General features: G+C 40.2%; 1 protein-coding gene across 2 annotated transcripts in view; it reads left to right on the top strand.

Moving 5' to 3' along the window:
- The window catches only part of MTREX (Mtr4 exosome RNA helicase), a 58,082-nt gene that overhangs the window by 7,355 nt on the left and 28,208 nt on the right, over nt 1-22,519 (top strand). For both annotated transcript variants that reach the window (XM_042453816.1, XM_042453813.1), the window contains exons 8-15: nt 673-797; nt 1,499-1,597; nt 3,012-3,114; nt 3,247-3,378; nt 4,546-4,625; nt 6,260-6,370; nt 7,126-7,227; nt 8,761-8,886. In XM_042453816.1, coding sequence (XP_042309750.1) covers nt 673-797; nt 1,499-1,597; nt 3,012-3,114; nt 3,247-3,378; nt 4,546-4,625; nt 6,260-6,370; nt 7,126-7,227; nt 8,761-8,886 — 878 coding nt within the window. The remainder of the gene's footprint in view (nt 1-672; nt 798-1,498; nt 1,598-3,011; nt 3,115-3,246; nt 3,379-4,545; nt 4,626-6,259; nt 6,371-7,125; nt 7,228-8,760; nt 8,887-22,519) is intronic.

Below are 22,519 nucleotides of genomic sequence, written 5' to 3'. Positions count from 1 at the left end.
GAAGGAAGCAGACAGAAAGAAAATCAACGCATTTGAAATGTGGTGCTGGAGAAGAGTACTTAGGATACCATGGACAGCCAAGAAGACAAACAAATGAGTTCTTGAACAGATCAGACCAGAGCTCTCCCTAGAAGCTAAGATGATCAAATTGAGACTATTGTACTTTGGCCACATAATGAGAAAGCATGGAACACTAGAAAAAACAATAATGCTAGGAAAGGTAGAGGGTAGAAGAAAGAGAGGAAGACCACAGACTGGATGCATAGACTCGATCAGGGGAGTTATGGGCAAACCCTTTCAGGATCTGGGCAAGGCAATAGACGATAGGGGTTCTTGGGGGATGTCCCATCCACAGGGTCGCCATGAGTCAGAGCCAACCCAAGGGCAACTAACAACAACAGTGATGTGAAAGTGCACATGCTGAAGAGTGTGCATTCACATCACTGCCACTGAATAATATGGAGTGTGATTGTCTGCATTTTTTAGCATCAGGATGAGGTAGAACCCATTGTTAGAGAGACCATTGTATTTATTAATTTAGACTTTCACCCCTCAGATGGGCATCAGGTTGCTAACAATTAAAAGGGGAAATGTTCCTGAAATATAGTGAAGAAAATTACAAAAAACCTAATAGAAATAATGTATGGTTGCTTGTGAATTTTCTCTTTCTAGAACGTGGTGTGGTATGGGAAGAAACCATTATTTTGCTCCCAGACAATGTTCATTATGTGTTTCTTTCTGCCACTATTCCCAATGCACGCCAGTTTGCTGAATGGATATGCCATCTTCACAAACAGGTAAAATTCCATGTTTCTAATACCTTTTACTTTAGGTTTAGATATAAGAATTGTTACCTACCTAGAATAGTTGGTCTTGGTGTTGAAGCTGAAATCTTCTGAGATGCTGAAATTAAGCAGTATCATACAAATCGTTCATTGTTTTACTGTGCCTTCAAGTCGTTTCCGACTTACAGCAACCCTATCATTGGGTTTTCTTGCCAAGATTTGTTCAGAGGAGGTTTGCCATTGCTTCTCCTGAGGCTGAGACCATGTGACTTGCTGAAGATCGCCCAGTGGGTTTCATGGCCAAGCTTGGACTCGAACCCTGGTCTCCAGAGTCGCAGGCCATACTCACTTCCTTTTATTAAATTAAGTGGTACAGAGATGTCAGTGAGAAATGATTCGGTTAAAGCTTCATGTAGCCAGATCCTGTGCATATATGAAAATATTAATTTCAACACAGTTTGTTTTCAAGTGTGTGTGTATTTCAGCCTACCTTTAACTGTCTCCATTTTAGTAAGGGTTTAAATTCTAATTGCGGATTGCAGAGAGCGGGGCTTGGCAGTCCTTTATCATTCACTTCTTGTTTTCCCTAGAAAATGCTGTCTTGGTCACACAACTCAGCTTGTTGTAAGGCTAAATAAGAAAGCTTAACAATTGCTAATACAATTTGTATTATTGTATTAAAGCACCTTAAATGTTGTATTTTTCTCTTCCAGCCTTGTCATGTGATCTACACAGATTATCGACCCACTCCTCTGCAACACTATATCTTCCCAGCAGGGGGAGATGGACTTCACCTAGTGGTTGATGAAAACGTAAGAAGTTACTTGTTGGGTTGGAATGGGTGATGCCTTTACTCATAATGTTCAGAATCAGGATGTGGAATGAAGAATAAGAACCAGATCCAGAGAACAAGTAGGCACATTCACAGATTTGCAGCTAGGACCTCTTAACATTTTAATTGAGCATAATATTGAACTGCTGCACACATCTTAGGAACCTTGTCCAAATAAGCTTTTCTTAGCTAATAAGCTTTACATGTGTGTCCTACAAGAAAAATACATTTTTGCTTATCTAATTTAGGTTAAAATAGTTAGCTACCTTATACTCAATCAGTGCATTAGTCCTTCTAGCCCACTTTTGTCAACTCTGACAGTGGCTGCCCAAGAATTTTGGCAGGATTCTTTCCTAGCTTTCCCTGGCAATAATTTAACTTGGGACTTTCTGCATGGAAGTATATACTTTACCACTGAACTGAAGTCCCTTCTTCACCTTTGTGCCAAAAAAGACCCTGAAGTCAGTGGTATATTGCAGTGTGGATTGCTCCTATCTCTGGATCCAGACATCATCCTCTTTTCTGGGATATTTCCTGTTGTTATTTATCAGGGTTCTCTGGCAGTTGAGAATGCTCTCATGCATTTGTTCAGCGGTTTTGTTGTTGTTTGTTTGTTTGTTTTTGCTGTAGTCTAGGAGCTGTGTCTACTTCTGATTTTGATATTTTTTTATTTATATCAAGGAATGCTGTAATGCTATTCTTTTAAAATATAGTCACATTTTTCTATCCTGTTTGCTGTAATCTTATATAAAATTTTATTTATGAGGTTTTTTTGTAATAGTAAGAATTCAGTCACTAGATTTCTGAATCATTTTTTATGTAACTACCTTGATACTCTAGGTATCTCCATTGCTTTGATTATACTTTCTATGAAATAATGATAGCGAATTTCCTGATTTTTTCTTCTCCTGCCTTAAAAATTCCTAACTTCTTGTCATTACAAAGACAAGTCTAAAGACATGAGGACATGTCTGCTTAAACAGCAAATGGGTACAAACTGGAATGGAACATGAGGACATGATGGCTAAAAAATGGGGTATAGATTCACGTCTAAAGCACATTGCAGAAATAATCTAGTCTGAGGCTGCTTTAACTGTCTTGGTTCAGTGCTAGGGAATCCTGGGAGTTGTAGTTTATTGCAGCACCAGACCCCTCTGACAGAGAAAGCTAAATGTCTCACAAAACTACAGTTCCTAGGATTCAGTAACATTGAGCCAGGGCAGTTAAAGTGATCTCAAACTGGATTATTTCTGCAGTGTGTTTTGGCCCTTAGTTAATTTAAACATGGATCCTCCAATTCATAGTGAAATCTCAGATTTTGCTAACAGATGATACAAAGTATGTAATGGAAATCAAGCCGATAAAACAAATGCTAATGGTCACTTTCCATCCAGGGTGATTTTAGGGAAGATAATTTTAACACAGCTATGCAAGTACTTCGAGATGCAGGTGACTTAGCCAAAGGAGACCAGAAAGGCAGGAAAGGAGGAACAAAAGGTGAGTTTTAAGCTTTTTCATAACATGTGCTGCAGAATAAGCAGGACAGTGCAGTTTCTGCACTGCAAATGAAATTTCTGTTGTCATTGCATCCCCGCAACATAAACGTCTTGCTGACTGCTGTCTTCATAGGTCCCTCCAATGTATTTAAGATTGTAAAGATGATCATGGAAAGAAACTTCCAGCCTGTAATTATATTCAGTTTCAGTAAAAAAGATTGTGAAGCATATGCACTTCAGATGACAAAATTGGACTTCAATACAGGTGTGTACTAATCACTTATAACTGAAAGTTTGTTTTTAGTTGGCATTGTTTCTGATCATTAGCTTACTTGTTACACAGTGTGAGGAACTGCTGTTTGAGTTAAAAACAACTCTTCTGCCTCTATGGCTTATAGAACGTCTGTGTTTGATCCCAGCTAGCATCTTGAACTGCTGGTTTTATTTATTTTTGTTTTATATAGTGACTTGTTCTGTTCTGTGCATTTCTTGATTGCATTAGTCTTACAGTTCTAGCTAAAACAAATGTAAAAACAATAGTTACTTGACATTGCCAGTAAATAAATATTACAAAGTTGTTTGCTCTTTTCTCAGGAGCTCCTTTTGGATCATATGGGGCTTCTAATTTTGGCATTTTGCTTTGCTGATCAAATAAGCCAGTTCCAGTGTAAAACTGTTTCAGTAATTGGCAGAGTTTGAAAATACAGTGTTGCTGAGCTCATTTTCCACAGTAAGGAGTTGTACTTATCATACCTCCAGAAAAGCTTTAATTGAAAATACAGAAGAGCAAAGCATTCCTTTAATGGCTTCTCTAACAGTGGTGGAGCCAATTTAGTGGGATCCAGTGCAGTACATCCTATGATGGAACTTCTGTCTGTTAGTGGAATTCGGAGTGGGACATTTCTCTTCCTCAGTTCAGCCCTTGAGTAACCCCAAAACATCTTTATGAGCTCTGGGACTCAGAAGCCAGTTTTCAGAGAGTACTGAGAGCTGCTTCGGTGAAGGAGGAGAAGACAGTTCACTGTGTTGATACCATGCACTAGCATAATGTTGCCCATAGGCCCCAGAGTTTAACAGAATTAAATAAAGGTCTCAACTAGAGTTGCTGGCCATTAATATTAAATATAGTTAACATGTAATGGATTGCTATAAAAACTAATGAAAGGTGCCAGAATTTGGCTCAGTTATCTTTTCTCTAAAATGTGGCTAAAGGGATCTTAAACAAGCCTTGAAAAAACATCTTGGCTGTCCAACATGGCGATAAATTATCAGCTTATCTAACGCTCTCATCACCACAGCTGGATTAGTTTCTTTTGTACATATATCTTGTTACAGTTGACTTCTAAATGGAGCTTTAGCATCCCATAAGTTACAGGCATGGCTGGGGTGTTTTTGAAGAAAAGTAAATTTTTGTATGGTTTTTTTCTTTCAGATGAAGAAAAAAAGATGGTTGAGGAAGTATTTAATAATGCAATTGACTGTTTATCTGATGAGGACAAAAAACTTCCTCAAGTGAGTACCCTGAAATAATTAAGATTGTGTGTACAAGCAGAGGTGGTCAAATTATAGATCAAACTAAATTGTTAGACATGAGCAATTTGTAGTTGATCAGCAAGGGTTTATGACCCTCAGTTATTTAACAATATAAACTACAGTAAGGCCAATGAAACAACCAGAAATTAAACCGTTTTTCCTATTGAAAACAAGTATGCATTCTGTTTCTTAATTTTAAATGTGTGATTCCTCCCTCGCTCCATTTAGTACTCAGTTCTGGTTGATAGAGCTGAGGTTCAAGTGAAGAAAATTATCTCATAAACATGGTATTTGCCCATCTCTGGTATATTGTACTGGGGTTATTGTACTGGGGTTATTCACATGTCATAATATGTATATGAGTGACACACATTTTTCTCGGCCATGAAGTGACTATATAAATGTCAATCCCTATATTGCTCTGTAAAATACAGAGTGCTTGTTACACCAATTGATATTCCATTGCCATTTCTGCTACATGTGCTGTATGCAGGTGGCTGTCATCCTGTATACAGTGGTACCTCGGGTTACGAAATTAATTCGTTCCGCGGCTAATTTCGTAACCCGAAAAACCTTCGTAACCTGAATTGCCATAGGCGCTAATGGAAAAAAATAGCTCTCTGCTGCCCTCCGGTGGCGGCATAGCGCCGAGGTTTTTTCGTAACCCGAAAAAACCTTCGTAAGCCGAAACAATAAATCCCTATGGGATTTTTTCGTATCCCGAAAAATTCGTAAGCTGGGTAATTCGTATCCCGGGGTACCACTGTAAAGTGAAACGGCCACTATAAACTATACAATCCAACAGAAACTTCTGTGGGAGGAATGTGGTAATTTATATGAATTTTCCCATTCTGCAGCCATCCTTTTCTACCTCCTCTGTAGCAGATTTGGTAAGGGGAGCAGAGAAAAGGAAGAATCAGCAAAAATGGCCTTCCCTCTGTTCATGAAAGCTTTCTCTGGATCAAAGAGCCTTCTGTTAAAGGAAGGACACAGTTGGATACAACCCAGTATGATGGTCATAGCTGTATAAAACTCCCATATGGCAGATGGATGCATTGCAGTGTTAGGTTTAGCTTGTAAACATTTATAGCTTCTAAAACTTGGCTTTCATGTATTCTGGGGTGGGGAATACAACCTTAGAGTATTACAGTATTGTCTCTTTTGAGGGTAGAACATTAAATTGGGCTTAAGTTCTATGGCCACCAAAAGTTATTCCAAACATCTGGTTTCATCCTGTTGCTCATGAATGGGTTTAGAAATATAATGTTCTGAATGATGTTGAATGGCTGGAGATCAAATCTAAACAATGTAGGCAAAACTTTAAAGGCAAAGTTTAACAGACATAAGGGTTTTATCCATTGTTTTATATGAGGCTAAATCCACAAATATCACTACCTTACCAAAAATTGTTGGTAATTTATGTTGTCCACATTTACATACTTACATTGGTCATTTATGGCCTTTTTTAAAAAAAAAACCTAGCTTTTGTATATTACTGCCATGTAGCTTGGAGAAAAAGTGTATTTAATGCATGCAAGCATGCAGTGGCTACTTTATAAACCTGATTTTTATGTGATTAGGTTACATCCCTTCTTGTCCATTTATGGTCATAGGTTGAGCACGTACTTCCACTTCTAAAGCGAGGCATTGGAATTCACCATGGAGGTTTGCTTCCTATTCTTAAGGAAACGATAGAGATACTTTTCTCTGAAGGACTGATAAAGGTATGTACTATTAAGTATATGTGGAAATTGCCTTCATTGTGTTTCCCCTTACAAATTACATTTCTTTCTTTTTTTTCTTTTTCTTTTTTTTTTTTTTTTACAGAATGCATTCTACTTCTGCCTGTGACCTCTTTATCAAAGGTTTTCAGGAAATTTATAGCCAGCATACTGATTTTTAATGAGATAGTCTTAACAACAGGACATCTGTCCCTGAAATAAGCCAAAGTGTATCCCTAACAGATAATATTGTATAGCTTAATTGGCAATAAATTTTTCACAGGTGTTAGATTTTGATTGATTGTTCTCACTAACTTATGCCCATTTAAAATCCAAGCAGAAGTAAAATGCTATTTAATTTAAAGTTTCTCCTCAGCCTATAGGGTAGGAGATGTGTTGATGGTGCCCTCTTCTTGTTGGAGATGTTTATTCATGCAAAACAGTTTACTCGTGCACACATAAGGCTCTTTAATATCAGTCCACACAAACACATAAGTACAGACACATACCTCTATATGTCCATACTGCATGTGTGACTTAAAGAGCCTTTTCATTGTCTCAAACAGAAGAAAATTTCTAATAAAGGTATGTTGAGAATCAGATTAAACTGTAAAATGGATAGGTTCCTGAACTTCTTGTTGCAAATCTTTACTGTAAAAGTAGCATTTTAGGTCATTTAAACATAAGTTATCCACCAGGCTATATTAAAGCCCCATTAACAGTCATCCTTTGTTCTTATCCATGCTGTGCTTACTTAGGCATTATTTGCAACAGAGACTTTTGCTATGGGAATAAACATGCCAGCAAGGACAGTGCTGTTCACAAGTGCCCGGAAATTTGATGGGAAAGACTTTCGATGGGTAAGCTAATTGTATAATGCTGTACGTGAATCATACTGGAAAGGCAGGAGAATTCGCCTTGTACTTGGGGACACACGCAGTCAGTTACAAGTATAATTAGCAATCCAGCCACAGAAAGCTATCGTTTAAGGTACCGGGGATAAAGTACAGCAAATGGGTTGTATGTGGACCACTTTTTAAATGCTCTCTAGATTTTTAAAAACCTCCCCTGATTCCCCTTAGTCCATTCACCTTGACTGTGCAGTTTACTATGGCCAATTTTAGTTCAGATGGAAATTGCCCTTCCCTCAAAGATGTGTTAATAATCCGGCGTAGCAATAAAGTTACCGCCGGTCCCCCCTGGGCCTCTAGCCATGAGGGACAGGGATCGAGAGAGCAAGTTGTCTTCCGAACACTTCCGAGGATCTTGTCCACATCATCGGTACTTACCAACTCAAACCGATCCAGTTTAATGGAGTCCACGGAGGCTCTGGACGCCTCTACTCTAGGTTCTGCTTGAATGTTGGCGTTAAGACCTTTGCTTATCCGAGAGGTTTTATCCACGAAGAAGTTATTAAATTGGTTGCAGCAGGCCTTAGAAGGTTCAAGGATCTGGTTCGGGGCAGGAGGGAGCTGAGTTAGCTCCCTCACCACCCTGAACAACTCTGCTGGACGCGACTCCGCGGACGCGACACGAGCACCATAGAACGAGTTCTTAGCTGCTCGTATCGCCTCTCCGTAGTCCTCTAACAGTTGGTCTAGGAGAGCCTTGTCGTCTAAGCGAAGGTGTTTCCACCAACGGCACTCTAGCCGTCGCAGTTCCCGCTTCCTCGCCCGGAGATCTTCCGTATACCAGGGCTTACATTTGGAAGCGGGCTTGAGAGGGTGCTTGGGAGCGATACTGTGTATAGCCCTAGAGAGACCGGTATTCCAAATACAAGTCAGGGCATCAACAGAGTCGCCGTCACTTCCAACCATGTACCCCTCTAAAGCTTCCTGGAACCTTTTGGGTTCCATCAGCCTTCGAGGGTGGACCATCCTAACAGGTCCGCCACCCCCGGGGGGGATCTGGGTAGAGACCTTGATTTTTGCCTCCACCAGGAAATGATCCGTCCATGACAGGGGGGAAACATTAGTTATTTCCGCCCACGGATTTTCCGCATCCGAACAGAAGACCAAATCAAGAGTATTACCCGCACAGTGCGTAGGACCCTGTATCAGCTGGGACAGGCCCATGGCCGCCATGGTATCCATGAATTCCCGAGCCGCACCGGGTGGAACATAGCTGGCCGTGAGGGAGATGTTGAAGTCACCCAGGACAAGTAGCCTGGGTGTCTCCAGCATCAGCTCAGCGACCAGCTGTGTCAGCTCGTTAAGGGAGTCCGCTAGCGCACGGGGTGGCCGATACACTAACAGAATCCCCAGACTGTCCCTAGCCTTTAGGGTCAGGTAAATACACTCAATATAGGAGTAAATATAGCTTTACTTCTTTTTGTGTAACACTGGTAATGCGTAAGTATTATCATTATTCATCTGATTTTATTATACTTTCAGATCACCTCAGGTGAATATATTCAGATGTCTGGACGTGCTGGACGTCGTGGCATGGATGATAGAGGGATAGTAATTCTTATGGTGGATGAGAAGATGAGCCCAACTGTTGGAAAACAGCTTCTGAAGGTATCTTGATCTCTGATTAGGTTCCTCTTCTTTTTTTATCTAAAATAAGAACAGAATATACTAACAAACGTTGGTCACTAATATTAACTTTCATTCAGCAGTTGCTGTTCCAGTGATACTAACTCTATCTTATTTTGAATTATAAGTGTTTCAGATTACACTGTTAATTTCTTACCCCTCGGTCTGCAAAAATACAGTTTATAGTAGCCATTCTCAACCTTTTGATCCTGGAGGAACCCCTGAAATAACTTTCAGATTGCAAGGAACCATACATAGAAATTATTATATCTATATGAAGTTGAAGGCTTTCATGGCCGGCATCCATAATTTTTTGTGGGTTTTTCAGGCTATGTGGCCATGTTCTAGAAGAGTTTCTTCCTGATGTTTCGCCAGCATCTGTGGCTGGCATCTTCATTCTCTGAAGATGCCAGTGACAGATGCTGGCAAAACGTCAGGAAGAAACTCTTCTAGAACATGGCCGTGTAGCCCAGGAAACCCACAAAAAACTATTATAGCTGAATTTAAAAAGAAAACTCAGTTGTGATCTCTTTCCATAAACCCTTTAACAACTTGTCATGGAACGCTGGTTGAAAAACTGGTTTATAGCCTGTAATCTTTATGCTTGTCAGGACCTGGCTTTACACTATATTTTTCTTACTACAGAATTTTAGGTTTCATATAGATTTGCCAGCAGCTCTTGATTAGCATACCATGCTCTATAAACTGAAAAATGAAGTTGTGTGACCATGTTCTTTACAATAGAGTAATGCACAATTAAAAGTGGAGTTAAATCATTTTTTTAAAAAAAGCATCAGAACTCTTGAATAGCTTTCTCACCATATATAGCAATGAATTCAGACTGTATGAAGATGTAGTAGATTTTGTTGGTATGTGTGTACAGTTTTGGGTGTGTTATGTTTTGGTTTGAGAATGAATATATTGCATATATTGTGACTGAGATGCTGCAGTGTTAACATAATTTCCACTTCAGAACATGCATATGACCAGACTTGAGAGAAAATTAAATGGCACTTTCAAATAGAGTCTTCCCTTCTCATTATGTTCCTCAAATATTTTTTGTTTTGTTTTGCTGTGATTGTATTGTACAGTTCACCTCCAGTGCCAACAACTGCAGACTGGGAAGATGCACAACATGAAAAAACAAGGAACTAGAACACTTTGTAATACTGTACATGTTAGATAAAGGGACCGGAGCTCTACACTGGCTTGTCATTTTTAATGGCACACTTATATTAACAGCAGTATTTTATGCTGCCCAAAAGGGCAGAAAATTGACAGCTTGTATTCTCATTATCCTACTAATTGTCCTAGTACTGTAATCTCTACCTAATGATTTCATGCTTGAGGTAATTAACACATTTGAATCACAAACTGGAACTTGTAGTCATTATGGCTGGAAACTGGCAAAAATGGCATTTTCTTTCCCTTTGAATGCATGAGGTATGTTTGCATCTATAATTAATAAAGAAGTGGACAGCGGTGCTTACTCGAAAGATAATTGAACAGAGACAAGTAAAATGAGGTAACTTTGCTCTTGTGTTTGCTGGTGTAGACAGCGCACTCCTAAGTGCCACTACTTTTTCTTATATCATAACAAACATTTTATCATACATCTGAGTTGCAGTTAATGTATTCCAGATCCACAAAACTGAGCAGTGTTATCTTTCTTTCATTTAGTTAGTACACTGTGGCTTGTTACAGACTGCCAAAATAAAGCTGCTTTGGGTCTCTTTGGAGGTTTGCTGTTTAAATGATGCATGCACCCTAAGAATCCAGAAGCTGCACCAAAGCTGCACTCCAGTGCTTAGGAATGGAGTGTGGATTTGGTGCGACCTGCGGACTCTTAGGACCCATGCATCATTTAAATAGCATATCTCCAAAGAGACCCGAAGCAGCTTTATTTTGGCAGTCTGTAACAAGCCTGTTTCATGAAAGGTCAACTGGAAAACTTAATTTGTAGTGCTAAATTGCTGTTATGGACACAAAGGTGTGAGTCCCAGGGATTTGGCAAAGCTAAAGAAAACTGTTGTGTTATCTCCATTACTTGCATTATAGGCTGGGATTCAAAAAGTGCTGTGCACGCATAGCCAACATGTCCATAAAACAAAGAAAAGAAAAATAACTTTTTATTAAGCCACAGTCCCCATGCCACTTCAAATGTTTCTTCTTGAACATTCCCCAGCCTTGAGGGGCAGCTTTTCAGGCGGATAATGTGAAGAGGGATCCTAAAAACACTGTTCTTAATGATTGCATTGTAATTATGATTTGTAAACCTTGTGGATTTTCGGAGGGGATTGTTTCTGTTTATTTTTTGAATAGTTCAATTCAAAAAAAACCACCAATTGAGATGAGAAAAAAACCTAGATCCAACAAGAGTTGTTCAATAAGGATACAGAAATGAACATTCAAGAAAATGCAAATCTCATAGAACGAAAAGGCTTTAAACAATTAAAATCACATGAGAATATAAAATGGGCACCAGAAAACATGGGCCTAAATCCTGCTGTTAGTCCTGACTAGACCCGTTGATTTAGAAGGATTTATCTATGAGTTGACTGTATTCAACAACTGAATGAATATACTCTAGTTGAGAGTGCTTTAAAAAGTGCTTTAAAAATAGTATTCCTGAAGTGTATACATGTGCTCCAAAGCATTTCTATCTTGAGGTCTTCTTCAGTGGCACTATTATGGCTGTAGTGATATAATCCTGCAGCATCAGGTGGTCTCATTTCTCCTTCATGTGTTACTTTTCACTGGGCCATGGTTCCATCCATATAGAATATATGAAAAGGCAGTGTACAGGAACTTTGGCCCATGGTAGAGTTGCTGAAGAAGACATCAAGGTAGAAATGCATTTGGTATTTCTTTTTTATATGGAGGTTGAACATGATTTTGTGATCCCTTTAGATCAAAACATGTAGTGTACATCCCACACCACTTAATAACAGATGCTTCCCCTTAAACAGTTGGCTGCCCTCATGAAGAATATAATGGTCTGTGATGACAACATCTTTCTAGTATATGAATCACCATTCTGTGTCCTTCATGTTTTACTGTTGTTTTTGTAGAACCTATGCTTTACATTATTCATCCCCAAAGCTATTTTCTTTTAAAAAGTCATTCACTGACCTCACTGTTTATTGCAAGGCAGAAACACAAACTTTCAAATAAGCTGCTGGAGTGGAATCTGTCCATCTATGTAGAGGCTGTATATAAACATCAGCTGAACACACAGACTTAATTGCAGGCTTGTCTGGTTTTACATCAGTTGCATTCACGTACATTTCCAAGTGTCTGCATGTGTGGCAGGCTTTGAAAACTGTAATAAGGCTCAATTTGTCAAAGGATGTAACCTACTAGCCAGAGTCTAGCATGAGGTCCACCAGGAAGTCCAGCAGCAGCTACCACCACCAGTGTTTCAGAGTTTTGGTTCTGCCTTAGGGCAGAGTAACTGAAATAAATTTTCTTTAAAATATTAAAAAAATTACTACACACAGGCTTAATTCTACATGATGCTTAGGTCTATCAGGCAAGATGTTATCAACAACCTTTCCTGGAAAGCAGGGAAGCATATTTTAAAATCTGAAAATAGTTGCTCTCTCTGTAATAGAATTATGTGCATTTTGACAGTGATGTCTTCCAAGTTATCTATTTTGTCTTTTAAAATTATTTGTGGTCAATGTTGTCTCCACAGAGCTATACCAGTTGTTTATTCTACTCACACAGAAAGAATAATAGCTGTTGCAGGATACAGTAGTGATAGAAGAAATAATCATATAGTCTCCCCTACTCTTAGGAACATGGAAATCTGCCTTTTACTGTCAGACTATTGATCCATCTAGTTTGACAGAGTTTCTGGCAAGTTTTTTCCCCCAAACTCTATCTGGGGAAACTGGGATTTGAACCTGGAATGTTATGTGCAAAACCTGTGCTCTGCCACACAGATATGATCCATCCAAGGATTGCAGAGATTAGTGTTTGGTTCTAGACCTTGGTTCCAGGCCTCTCCAAGGGTCATTTTGGAGGTGAACACTGACAAATATTACTGCTAGAGCATAAGTTTTATTGGTGGTAAATGATGCACCAGATAGTATGCCTTAGAGAAGTACTCCAGCCCTTTTGTTGATAAGGACCAGCATCCTCTCACAGCCCGTAGAATTAGGTCCCAAACAAATTCTACTCAGATTTACTCCTTGGCAGGCAATCAAATCAAATTCCCATCACTGAACATATGAGAAACTCTTGGTCTGAGGTGCACTCCCAATGGAAAATGGGCTCCCAAAACTTATATAATGCAGAAGCCAATAAAATTAAAGCAGACAAATGTGGCCCATTCACCCCCACCCCAATAGCTATGCGAACTGTTCAGTCAGGTTAGCAACAGAGGAAAACTTGCTCTCCCAGTTGATTCCCAGCCTTCATTGCTTTTCCCAGTTTCAAACTGCAAAGGGAATACGAAATGTATCCAACAAGGTATTTAATAATAATAATAAAATAATTTTTTTATTTATGTACAGCTTTTCCAAGGTGATCAAAGCGATTCACAGGTCCATCAAATACACAATATATCTATACAATTAATCATAATATCAATACAGATAAAACCACGAATACATGTGTAATTAACAGATATTCTAAAATCACATCTAAAAACATAGAAACATAAAAAACATCTGTCAGTCATAATGAGCGTCTTTCAGCAAAACATAAATTCTATGTGGAGTCAGGAGGATATGCTGACTGGAAAAGCTAAGTCTTTAAGGCTTTCTTAAAGGTATCTAAAGAAGGACTATGCCATATCTCTTCCGGAAGCTTGTTCCAGTGCATGGGAACTACAGACGAAAAAGCTTTTTGGCGAGTTGATGCCAATCTCGTCTTAGGATGTTCAAGTAAGCATTTCCCTGTAGTTCTGAGAGTGCGGGGTGGATTATATAGGGAGAGGCGCTCCCTCAAGTAACACGGGCCCAAGCCATGTAGGGCTTTATAGGTAATAACCAACACTTCGTATTGAGCCCGGAAGCTAATAGGCAGCCAGTGGATAGATCTTAATACTGGTGTTGTATGATCTGATCTAGAAGTTCTGGCGACCAATCTGGCTGTAGCGCTTTGAACTAGCTGAAGCTTCCGAACCTGGTACAAAAGTAGCCCCATGTAGAGCGCATTACAGAAATCTAATCAAGAGGTTACTAGTGCGTGTACTACAGTTTCAAGGTCCTTTTGGTCGAGGCAGGGTCGCAGTTGGCATATCAGCCAAAGCTGGTACCAAGCACTCTTGGCCATCGCATCTACTTTAGATGATAACTGTAGGGATGAGTCCAAGAGTACTCCCAAACTGCGAACTTTGTCCTTTAGGGGAAGCGTGACCCCATCCAGGACAGGATGACAAATTTCCCTGTCAGGACTTGGGGTACCTATCACGAGTACCTCTGTTTTCTCTGGATTCAACCTGAGTTTGTTTTCCCTCATCCAGCCCATTACTGACCCCAGGCAGGCATCCAGAGGAGAGATGCCTTCTTTAGTCACTGTATCAGTTGGAGACATGGAGAGATAGATCTGGGTGTCATCAGCATACTGATAACACCGAGCTCCATGCTTCCGGATGATCTCTCCCAGTGGTTTCATGTAAATGTTAAACAGCATGGGGGACAGGGTGGCGCCTTGCAGGACGCCCAATGACAGCTCTCTTTTACGAGGGCAACTGTCCCCCATGCAAGCTAACTCTTTCATGCCACAGGATGGCTGTTGTTTGGCCATGATACAAACAAGGACTCCAAAAACATCTGCTAGGGGACAAGCCCAGCTCAGTACATTCTTAGATGTGAGCTTCCCTGGCATTGCTGTCCATGTTACTGGCCAGCCCATTATTCTGTTTGTGCCAGAGGCTCTACTCTGCTCTTTCATATCTCTGTTAAAGCGTCTGGTTTTTATACAGTGCACCCATGTTTTACGCTAGTGCACCATACGCAGCTTTCAGCATACACTGAAAGCCGCGCTGGAAGAGCCCCTTGCACGCCCTGGAAGAACTAATGGGGCGTGTGCTCGTGTCATGTGGGCGCTGCAGGTGCGAGCCCCATTATTTTCAATGGGCTCCAGCATATGCTGAATTCCCCTTACGTGGAGGGATCCAAAACAAATCCCCGCATACAGGGAGTGCCCACTGTACTATCATAAAATAAAGCAAGATGAATGTATACAAGTTAGAATAAAGAGACAGAGGATTGTTTTAGTGTTGTGCATCTCTTTGTAGGAGAACATTGTGCACTTATGTGGAATGTATACTGTAATTCCTTCATAGAACACGTAGTACAGGCTGAATTCTGAGATTCTTTCAAAAACTGCTTGAATTTTTGACCTAAAGAAAGATTTCCTTATATTTTTGAATATCCAGAATAGGCTTATGTATTAACTGTTCCTAGTGGTTTGAGTGTTGGACTACGACTCTGGAAACCAGGGTTTGATTTCCCACTTGGTCATGAAACGCACTGGCTGACCATGGGCAAGTCACATTCTCTCAGCCTCAGGGGAAAGCAGTGGCAAATCTCTGAATCAATCTTGCCAAGAAAACCCCATGATAGGTTTGCCTTAGGGTCACCATAAGTTGAAAGTGATTTGAAAACATTCAACTGTTCACTAATGAAATATGTACTTTTCTTCTGTACATTTAAAGCACAGCAGTGGGCTACAGTAATATTTAGTAAAGAAAAAGATGTTAGGTCACCCCTTGTGTAGTATGTAGTCTAGACTGGTGTGCTTGGTCTCTGCATCTGCTTTTCCACCTCTGGAAAATGTTGAGTTATTACTATTTTCCTTTTTTCTTTGCCCATCCTGCAAGTGCCAAAACCATGTTTCTTGAGAATTGTTTCTTGCTTGCCAAATTGGTCATAGTGAAGTATTTTATGGTTGTGTTTGCCTTTACTTGATTCAACTTGAGAGCCTTTCAGTTAAACAAAAATCTCATAGGGAGGATGTCAATGTAGAAGGTTTATTATTTTATCTCTTAAGGACATAACATGAGTGTATGAGGAAACAGGAAAAGCCATAGGAAGTTGTTATCACTTCTAGACCTGACACAAGATGCACATGATAAATAAAGTATATCCTCCAAACCCTATGTTTGACTCCTGCTTTTTTGGTCACCAACTGTTACTGGTCATTAGATCCTATTAGTCTTTGTACGTTTCGGTAAGATTCTTTGATGTCCTAAAAGCCTAAAAACTTGGTGGGCCATTGGATGGACAACTTTGAACTACAGTGGTACCCCGGGATACGAATTGATCGCGTTACGAAATTTCCGGGGTACGAAAAAGTTAGCTTGGAAAAAACTGTTCCGGGTAACGAAAGATTTTTCGGGTTACAAAATTTTTTTCAGTGTGTTTCGGCGCTTTTTGGCACGAAATTTAAAAGCCGCGGCTTTCCAGCGCTAGCGGAAAGCCTTTTTTCGGGTTGCGAAATCTTTCGGGTTACGAACGGCGCCGCGGAACGAATTAAATTCGTAACCCGGGGTACCACTGTACTGTAGTCTGGATGTCATAATAAATCATGGTTTGTGTTGATGAGGAAAAGTGTTGGGGTCAAACACTCTTTCTCCCTTGTTCCCTCTGCTTCTCCACTATAGCCATCAGATCATGAACAGCTGTTCTTTCTGATTTTGGTTAACCTCAGTTTACTATTTTAACTGGAACTAAAATACTTTAACCTATTTTGAAACAAGAGATCATAACTAACAGTTTTGAAACTGATTTGTTTCAAACACAGTATAGTTGTTTTAACCATAAAACATAAAAATACAGTTATTTATCAGGTCAAAGTAAAGAACACGCTGCAGTCATTTTTTAAAATATCAAATGCTTCATATCCTGTGACATTACATTTATGCATTAGGGCATTGACAATTATTTATATTTTGTTCTGTGTTGGGAATAGTCAGTTACTGGGAAGGGATAAATCTCATATTTGTGTCACAAATAGATTTTTATTGCAATAAGAATTGTGTGATTGAACTTGAGGAGAACAAACTTCGGTAAAGGCAGAGCTAACCTAGAAACATTAGGAGCTAGGAAAATACTATTTTCATTCCACTGATTTTGGGCCTTTTTAAAGTGAAAAAAATCTCTTTGCATTGATGAGTATGGCACAAAGAATCATGAGCAAACAGGTCTATTCTACACTGCAGAAATAAAACAATTTGATAGCACTTTAAATGCCATGACTCAATGCTATTGAGTTCTCGGATTTGTAGTTTTATGAGATATTTGGCCTTTGCTGTCAGAGAGCTCTGGTACCACAGCAAACTACAAATCCCAAGATTCCATAGCATTGGGCCATGGCACTTAAAGCAGTGTCAAGTTACATTATTTCTGCAGTGAAGATTAGACCTTAGTAGAGGTGGGATAAGAGAAGTCTTCTTATGGATTGAAAACTGGTTAAAAAGTGGAAGTAAATAATAGGAATAAACAGTCATTTCTTGCAGTTGAAGGATGTGAGGAATGGAGTCATGCATCCTTATCGAAGTTGTGTTTTTTCCCCTTCATAAATGATCTGGTATTATGAGTGAATAGTGAAGTGACCAAGTTTACTAATTATGCCAGATTGTTTAGTTTGGTGGTAACACAAATAGATTGCAAAGGGATCCCTCTGAAGCAGGAGAATGGATCATAAAATAACAAAAAAGATTAGGTGTAAGTAAGTTTAAAGTGTATAGTGGGCCAAAAAATACTATTTTCATATGTACACTTATGCATTCAGAGCAGGCAGCAACTGACCAAGAAATGAATGGTGGTAGTTAGCTCATTGAAAATATCAATCCACAATTTACACAGCGCTGTACGTACAATCTTTTAGTTAGACGATTCCCTGCCCTCGGGTTTACAATCTAAAAAGACAAGACACAGAAGGAGAAGGGAGTGGTGGAGGGAAAGGGTAAGAGGTCCAGCAGTTCCTCTCTACCTCCAAGGCCTGGACCAAGGCAGATGGACTGGAGGGAGGGCTTGGCTTCATAATGGATGGTTAATCATTTTCCAGGGAAAATACATACTCTCAAGTAGGATAATACATATACAGTACATAGCAATACAGTACATAGCAATACAGGAAATGGTTCAATAAACAGGCACCACAAGAACATCAAATAGTAAGCGATGTATGTATGTATGTATGTAGTTATAGATGCCAGTTTAGATGGCTTTAAAAGTAAATTTATGGATTGAGGGGCCGTTGTCTCCAGTTGTTTACTGGGGAGTGTAAGATGGTGGATACAGGGTTCTCATAGGTAGCTGGAAAATGCATGAATGGCATATTGATTAGATAGGTCTTTGGTCTAATACAATATGGCTGCTCCTGTTGTCGTCGTTGTCATTATCAGCTTTGTTTGTATCCCTCTTCTCTTCCGAACCGAGACTGAAGGTGGCTTAGAAAGTAAAATGAATACAGTATAGCTAAAACATGCAAAAGATCAACATTAAAATAAATTCAGACTATTAAAATCATTAGAACAATTTAAAATATACAATTAAAACATGTACTTGTTGTCTAGTATAGCAAAATGAAGTTAGGAACTTGAATGTCAAGACGCTTCAGTGGGGCAGTAATGTTTATCTCAGAGTTTTTGATTGATTAACTGATTTGACTGCCTGGTTGATTGGTTTAAAGAGAGATTTTTGTTTGGAGGATTGAGAGTGGAAGGGGATATAGTGCTTCAGGGTTTTAGGATGGATGGATGGATGGATGGATAGAAAGAGAGTCCCCAAGAAAAGTAGGATATAACTATCATATAACCCATAATTGTGTGAAACAGGATGAGGACTTTGTGTTTTGATGTAGAAGTGTAGTGAATTTAGTTTCTCAGCCAAGAAGGCAGAGTCTCTTGTCCTGTTTGAACTTTGTAGACATTTGTTTATTTATTTTATTTTTATGCCTCCTTTCTCCCCAAAGGAGAAAAAACAAGGTAAAAACACTTTTAACTCTACAATTAAAAAATAATAATTTTATACTGTTTTAACTGAATTATTTTAACATTGGAAATGGAACACAAAGATGTGCTTCAGGGCACATTCTGCCCCTTTCTGCTTTTCAAGGTATACTGCAGTACTGGTTTGTGTTGAGGATATACTCTTTTTCCCAAGGGTCTAAAATAATGTGTGAAGATTGTGCAGGCAGCTCTTAGTGAGGAGGAACATATATATCTCCCTCTTTGTCCTGTTTACATTTTGCTCAGTCTTTAAGAAGGTGAAACATTACAATGGCGGGTTACAGACCGCCCATTTTGGGCGGGCTGTACCTGCCCCTTTCCCCGGAGTATCGGGGCCTCAGTGGCTAGAACGGCAGCCGCTGAGGCCCCGATCCGCCGCTTTCCGGGCTGCGGGGAAGCGGCAAAAGGCCGCTTCCCCGCAGCCTGGAAAGGGGTGTCCTTGGGGCTTAAAGTACAAGGACACCCCACGGCGTCGGGGAGGAGGAGAAAGGGGGCACTTGGCCCCTTTCTCCTTTGGTCCACTGAGCGCAGCCGTCTGAAGGCTGTGCCCAGCGGACCAGACCAGGAAGGAGCTCCGAAACGGAGCTCCTTCCTGCTCCGCGGAAAGGACGCATTATGCACCCGGGCGCAGAGCGAGGACGTCACGTCCACGCTGCCCCATATAGAGGCGGCGCGGTCGTGACGTCCTCATGGCGGCGGCCGTGTGGAACGCCCGTCGCCATTTTGTGCGTGCGGAGCACGCACTAGAGTTAGGGAGTGCGGAAGCACCACCCCTTTCTAACCCGAGTGCGCGCTCCGCACGCACAAAACGGGCCAATGTCATCTCCACAGACCTCCATTCAACAGTGAAGAGAACAAGGGTCAGATTCTGTGAGAGATTAGCCCAACTGGTCCAGCTGACAACAGAAAATCCAAAGAGCAAGCTTGTAAGCCATTGACATGGTGCTCTGAGTGCTTGAACAGTTGGCATGATGTTGAAACATTCCTTTTTAAAAAGACAAATGTCAGTACTCTCACTTCGCAATAACATGAACCACGCAGATTTCAAGATGGTTGCCACAGTATTCCGCAGTGAGATTGACACTGACAGTACTGTATGACTACCATGTTTTACAGCAAATAAGGGAAGAAATTATGGCCAAGGAGCAGAGACAGTACTCAGTAGTGATTAGTTGGGCTAATCTCTCACAGAACCTGGCATTTTCAGACAAATGCCAGAGTTTATTGGTAGTCAAAAGAAGAAACTGATCTCTCTCATACTTGAATGCCTACTTGTGAGAGAGTTTTCCATTATATGTGAAATGTGGGTGATAGCAATGTCAGGTGAAATGGAACAGTAACATGACCTGTGCAGAGTTTCTAGTTTTCTTTAGGAAGAATTTGCTAAAATACAGCAAGGTGTCAGCTGCTCACTCTGGTGGCACAGGGTTATATGCTGGTACTGAAGCCATAACGTTTTGAGTTCAATCCCAGAGCGCTCCAAGGTTGACTCAGCCTTCCATCCTTTCGTAGGTCGGTAAAATGAATACCCAGCATGTTGGGGGCAATTGGCTTACAGGCTGTAAACCACTTGGAGAATGCTGAGTTCACTGTTAAGCGGTATAGAAATGTAAATGCTATTGCTATTATTAAATATAAATATAAAAAGTAGGAAACAGGACAAGCCAATTGAGCTTGAATGTAAAAATACCGCATTTAAAGTATTTTAGTATTAAACTTGTGCTGGCCACCTACTGTAGCTGTGTGAAGAAGGACAAGACAAGCTTAAGAGAGTAACAGAAATGGCTTCTGCCAATAGTTGCTTTCAGAGACTCTCTTTGAGGTTTACTTGTGTGTGTGTGTGTGTGTTTTAAATACACTCTTTGTTATAAAAGTTGTCATATTTGTTTATAGAATTACAACAAAATGACATAAAGAAAGAAAACAGTGCACAGAGAAGACAACTGTAAAAAAGAATATAAATAAGATAAGATTAAAAAAGTGAAACAGACTGTGCCCTCTGTCCTGCAAAGCTCCGATTTTCTAAGTGTGGGTTTAAACAGTGAAGGCAAATTAAGTGGGTGAAACTGATTCCATGAATTTTACCAGGTAAAGCAAGATGTAGAAATTCAATCTCAATTTGAAAAAAGTATTCAGGAATTTCCTCTGCCAGTGTTGGCAGCCCTAGTGAGGAATGATCTAGTGGGTGGAAGCAATGTTTCTGCCTCTTCAGCATTTTGTCAGTTAACAAGATGTCCTTTTTTCTTTTTTTAAATAACTTGCTGACAAGGCTTCTTCACCTGGTAAAAATGTTAAAATCACACAGGAGAAGAAAAGTGAGAATGTTAGAGTCACAGCCATACATTTTGCTTCTTTCTTTGTCAGTGATGATGGTCTAAACCAGGGGTTCCTAACTTTATTCAGTGCATAGCATTGGCCAATTTTATGCTCTGAATTAAACGCTTATTTTTTTAAGTTCAATTTGTTCATCCACAGTATTGTATGTGGTTTAATTTGTGGTTCAAAAATTAGAAATTAGACTTCTTCATTTTCAAATGTGATATTATTTTTGTAGGTGGTGCATACATTAATCAAACCTTTCCTAGGGGTGTGAGACATAGAAATGTTAGGGAACCATAGGTGTAGACAGAGGGATATCAATGTAGACAGAGGCCATTCATCTTCTCTACTGCATAGCCAACATTGCTAGCTTTGAATATGTTTTCTGACAAGGGACATATACTGTATCTACTTGACTATAAGGAGACCTCATGTATAAGTCGAGGGCAGCTTTTGGAGTCAAGATTATGGATTTTGATATGACCTGTAGCTAGATTGAGGGTAAAATCTAGGGATCAGTAACAATAATATAAATAATAATAAAGTTTTTATTTATATACCGCACCTTCCATAGATCAGGGCGGTTTACATAAATTACAGTACACGCACAATAATTAAAAACAACACCATACAGTATACAAAGAATAAAATAAAACCAGCAAAAGCCCCAATAGCCCATCCTCATGGCCACGGAAGAGGAGGGAGGCCCACAGGATTTTTATGCGGGGAATGCTAGCTGGAAGAAAAAGGTTTTCAACTCCCTTTTAAATTGGGCCAGGGAGGTAGTCAAGCGGAGCTCGGCGGGCAGCGTGTTCCAAAGGGCCGGGGCGGCGATGGAAAATGTCCGCCTTGTGACGGAAGTAAGCCTAGCCCCAGGCACCTTCAGTAATAGCTGCCCAGATGTTCTGAGGGTGTGGGACGGAATATACGGGGAGAGGCGGTCCTTCAGGTATCCTGGACCCAAGCCATTTAGGGCTTTATAGGTAATCACCAACGCCTTATATTGGGCCCGGAAGCGAATAGGCAGCCAGTGAAGATCTTTCAGCACCGGTGTTATATGGCTGGTCCTGGAAACACCAGTGACCAGCCTGGCTGCCATGTTTTGCACCATCTGTAGCTTCCGGGTTTGGTATAAGGGTTGCCTCATGTAGAGTACATTGCAGAAGTCCAATCTCGAGGTTACCAGAGCATGTACAACAGTTTCTAGGTCCCTCTGGGCCAGGTATGGGCGCAGCTGGCGAATCAGCCGAAGCTGATAACAGGTGCTCTTGACCGTCGCATTCACCTGAGCAGTCAGGTGAAGCGACGAATCAAGAAGCACCCCCA

The sequence above is a fragment of the Sceloporus undulatus genome, chromosome 2 (assembly GCF_019175285.1).
Source record: "Sceloporus undulatus isolate JIND9_A2432 ecotype Alabama chromosome 2, SceUnd_v1.1, whole genome shotgun sequence".
In the NCBI taxonomy this organism is placed as follows: domain Eukaryota; kingdom Metazoa; phylum Chordata; class Lepidosauria; order Squamata; family Phrynosomatidae; genus Sceloporus; species Sceloporus undulatus.
Note: the sequence above shows the minus strand (reverse complement) of the source record. Positions and strands in the feature narration are given on the sequence as shown.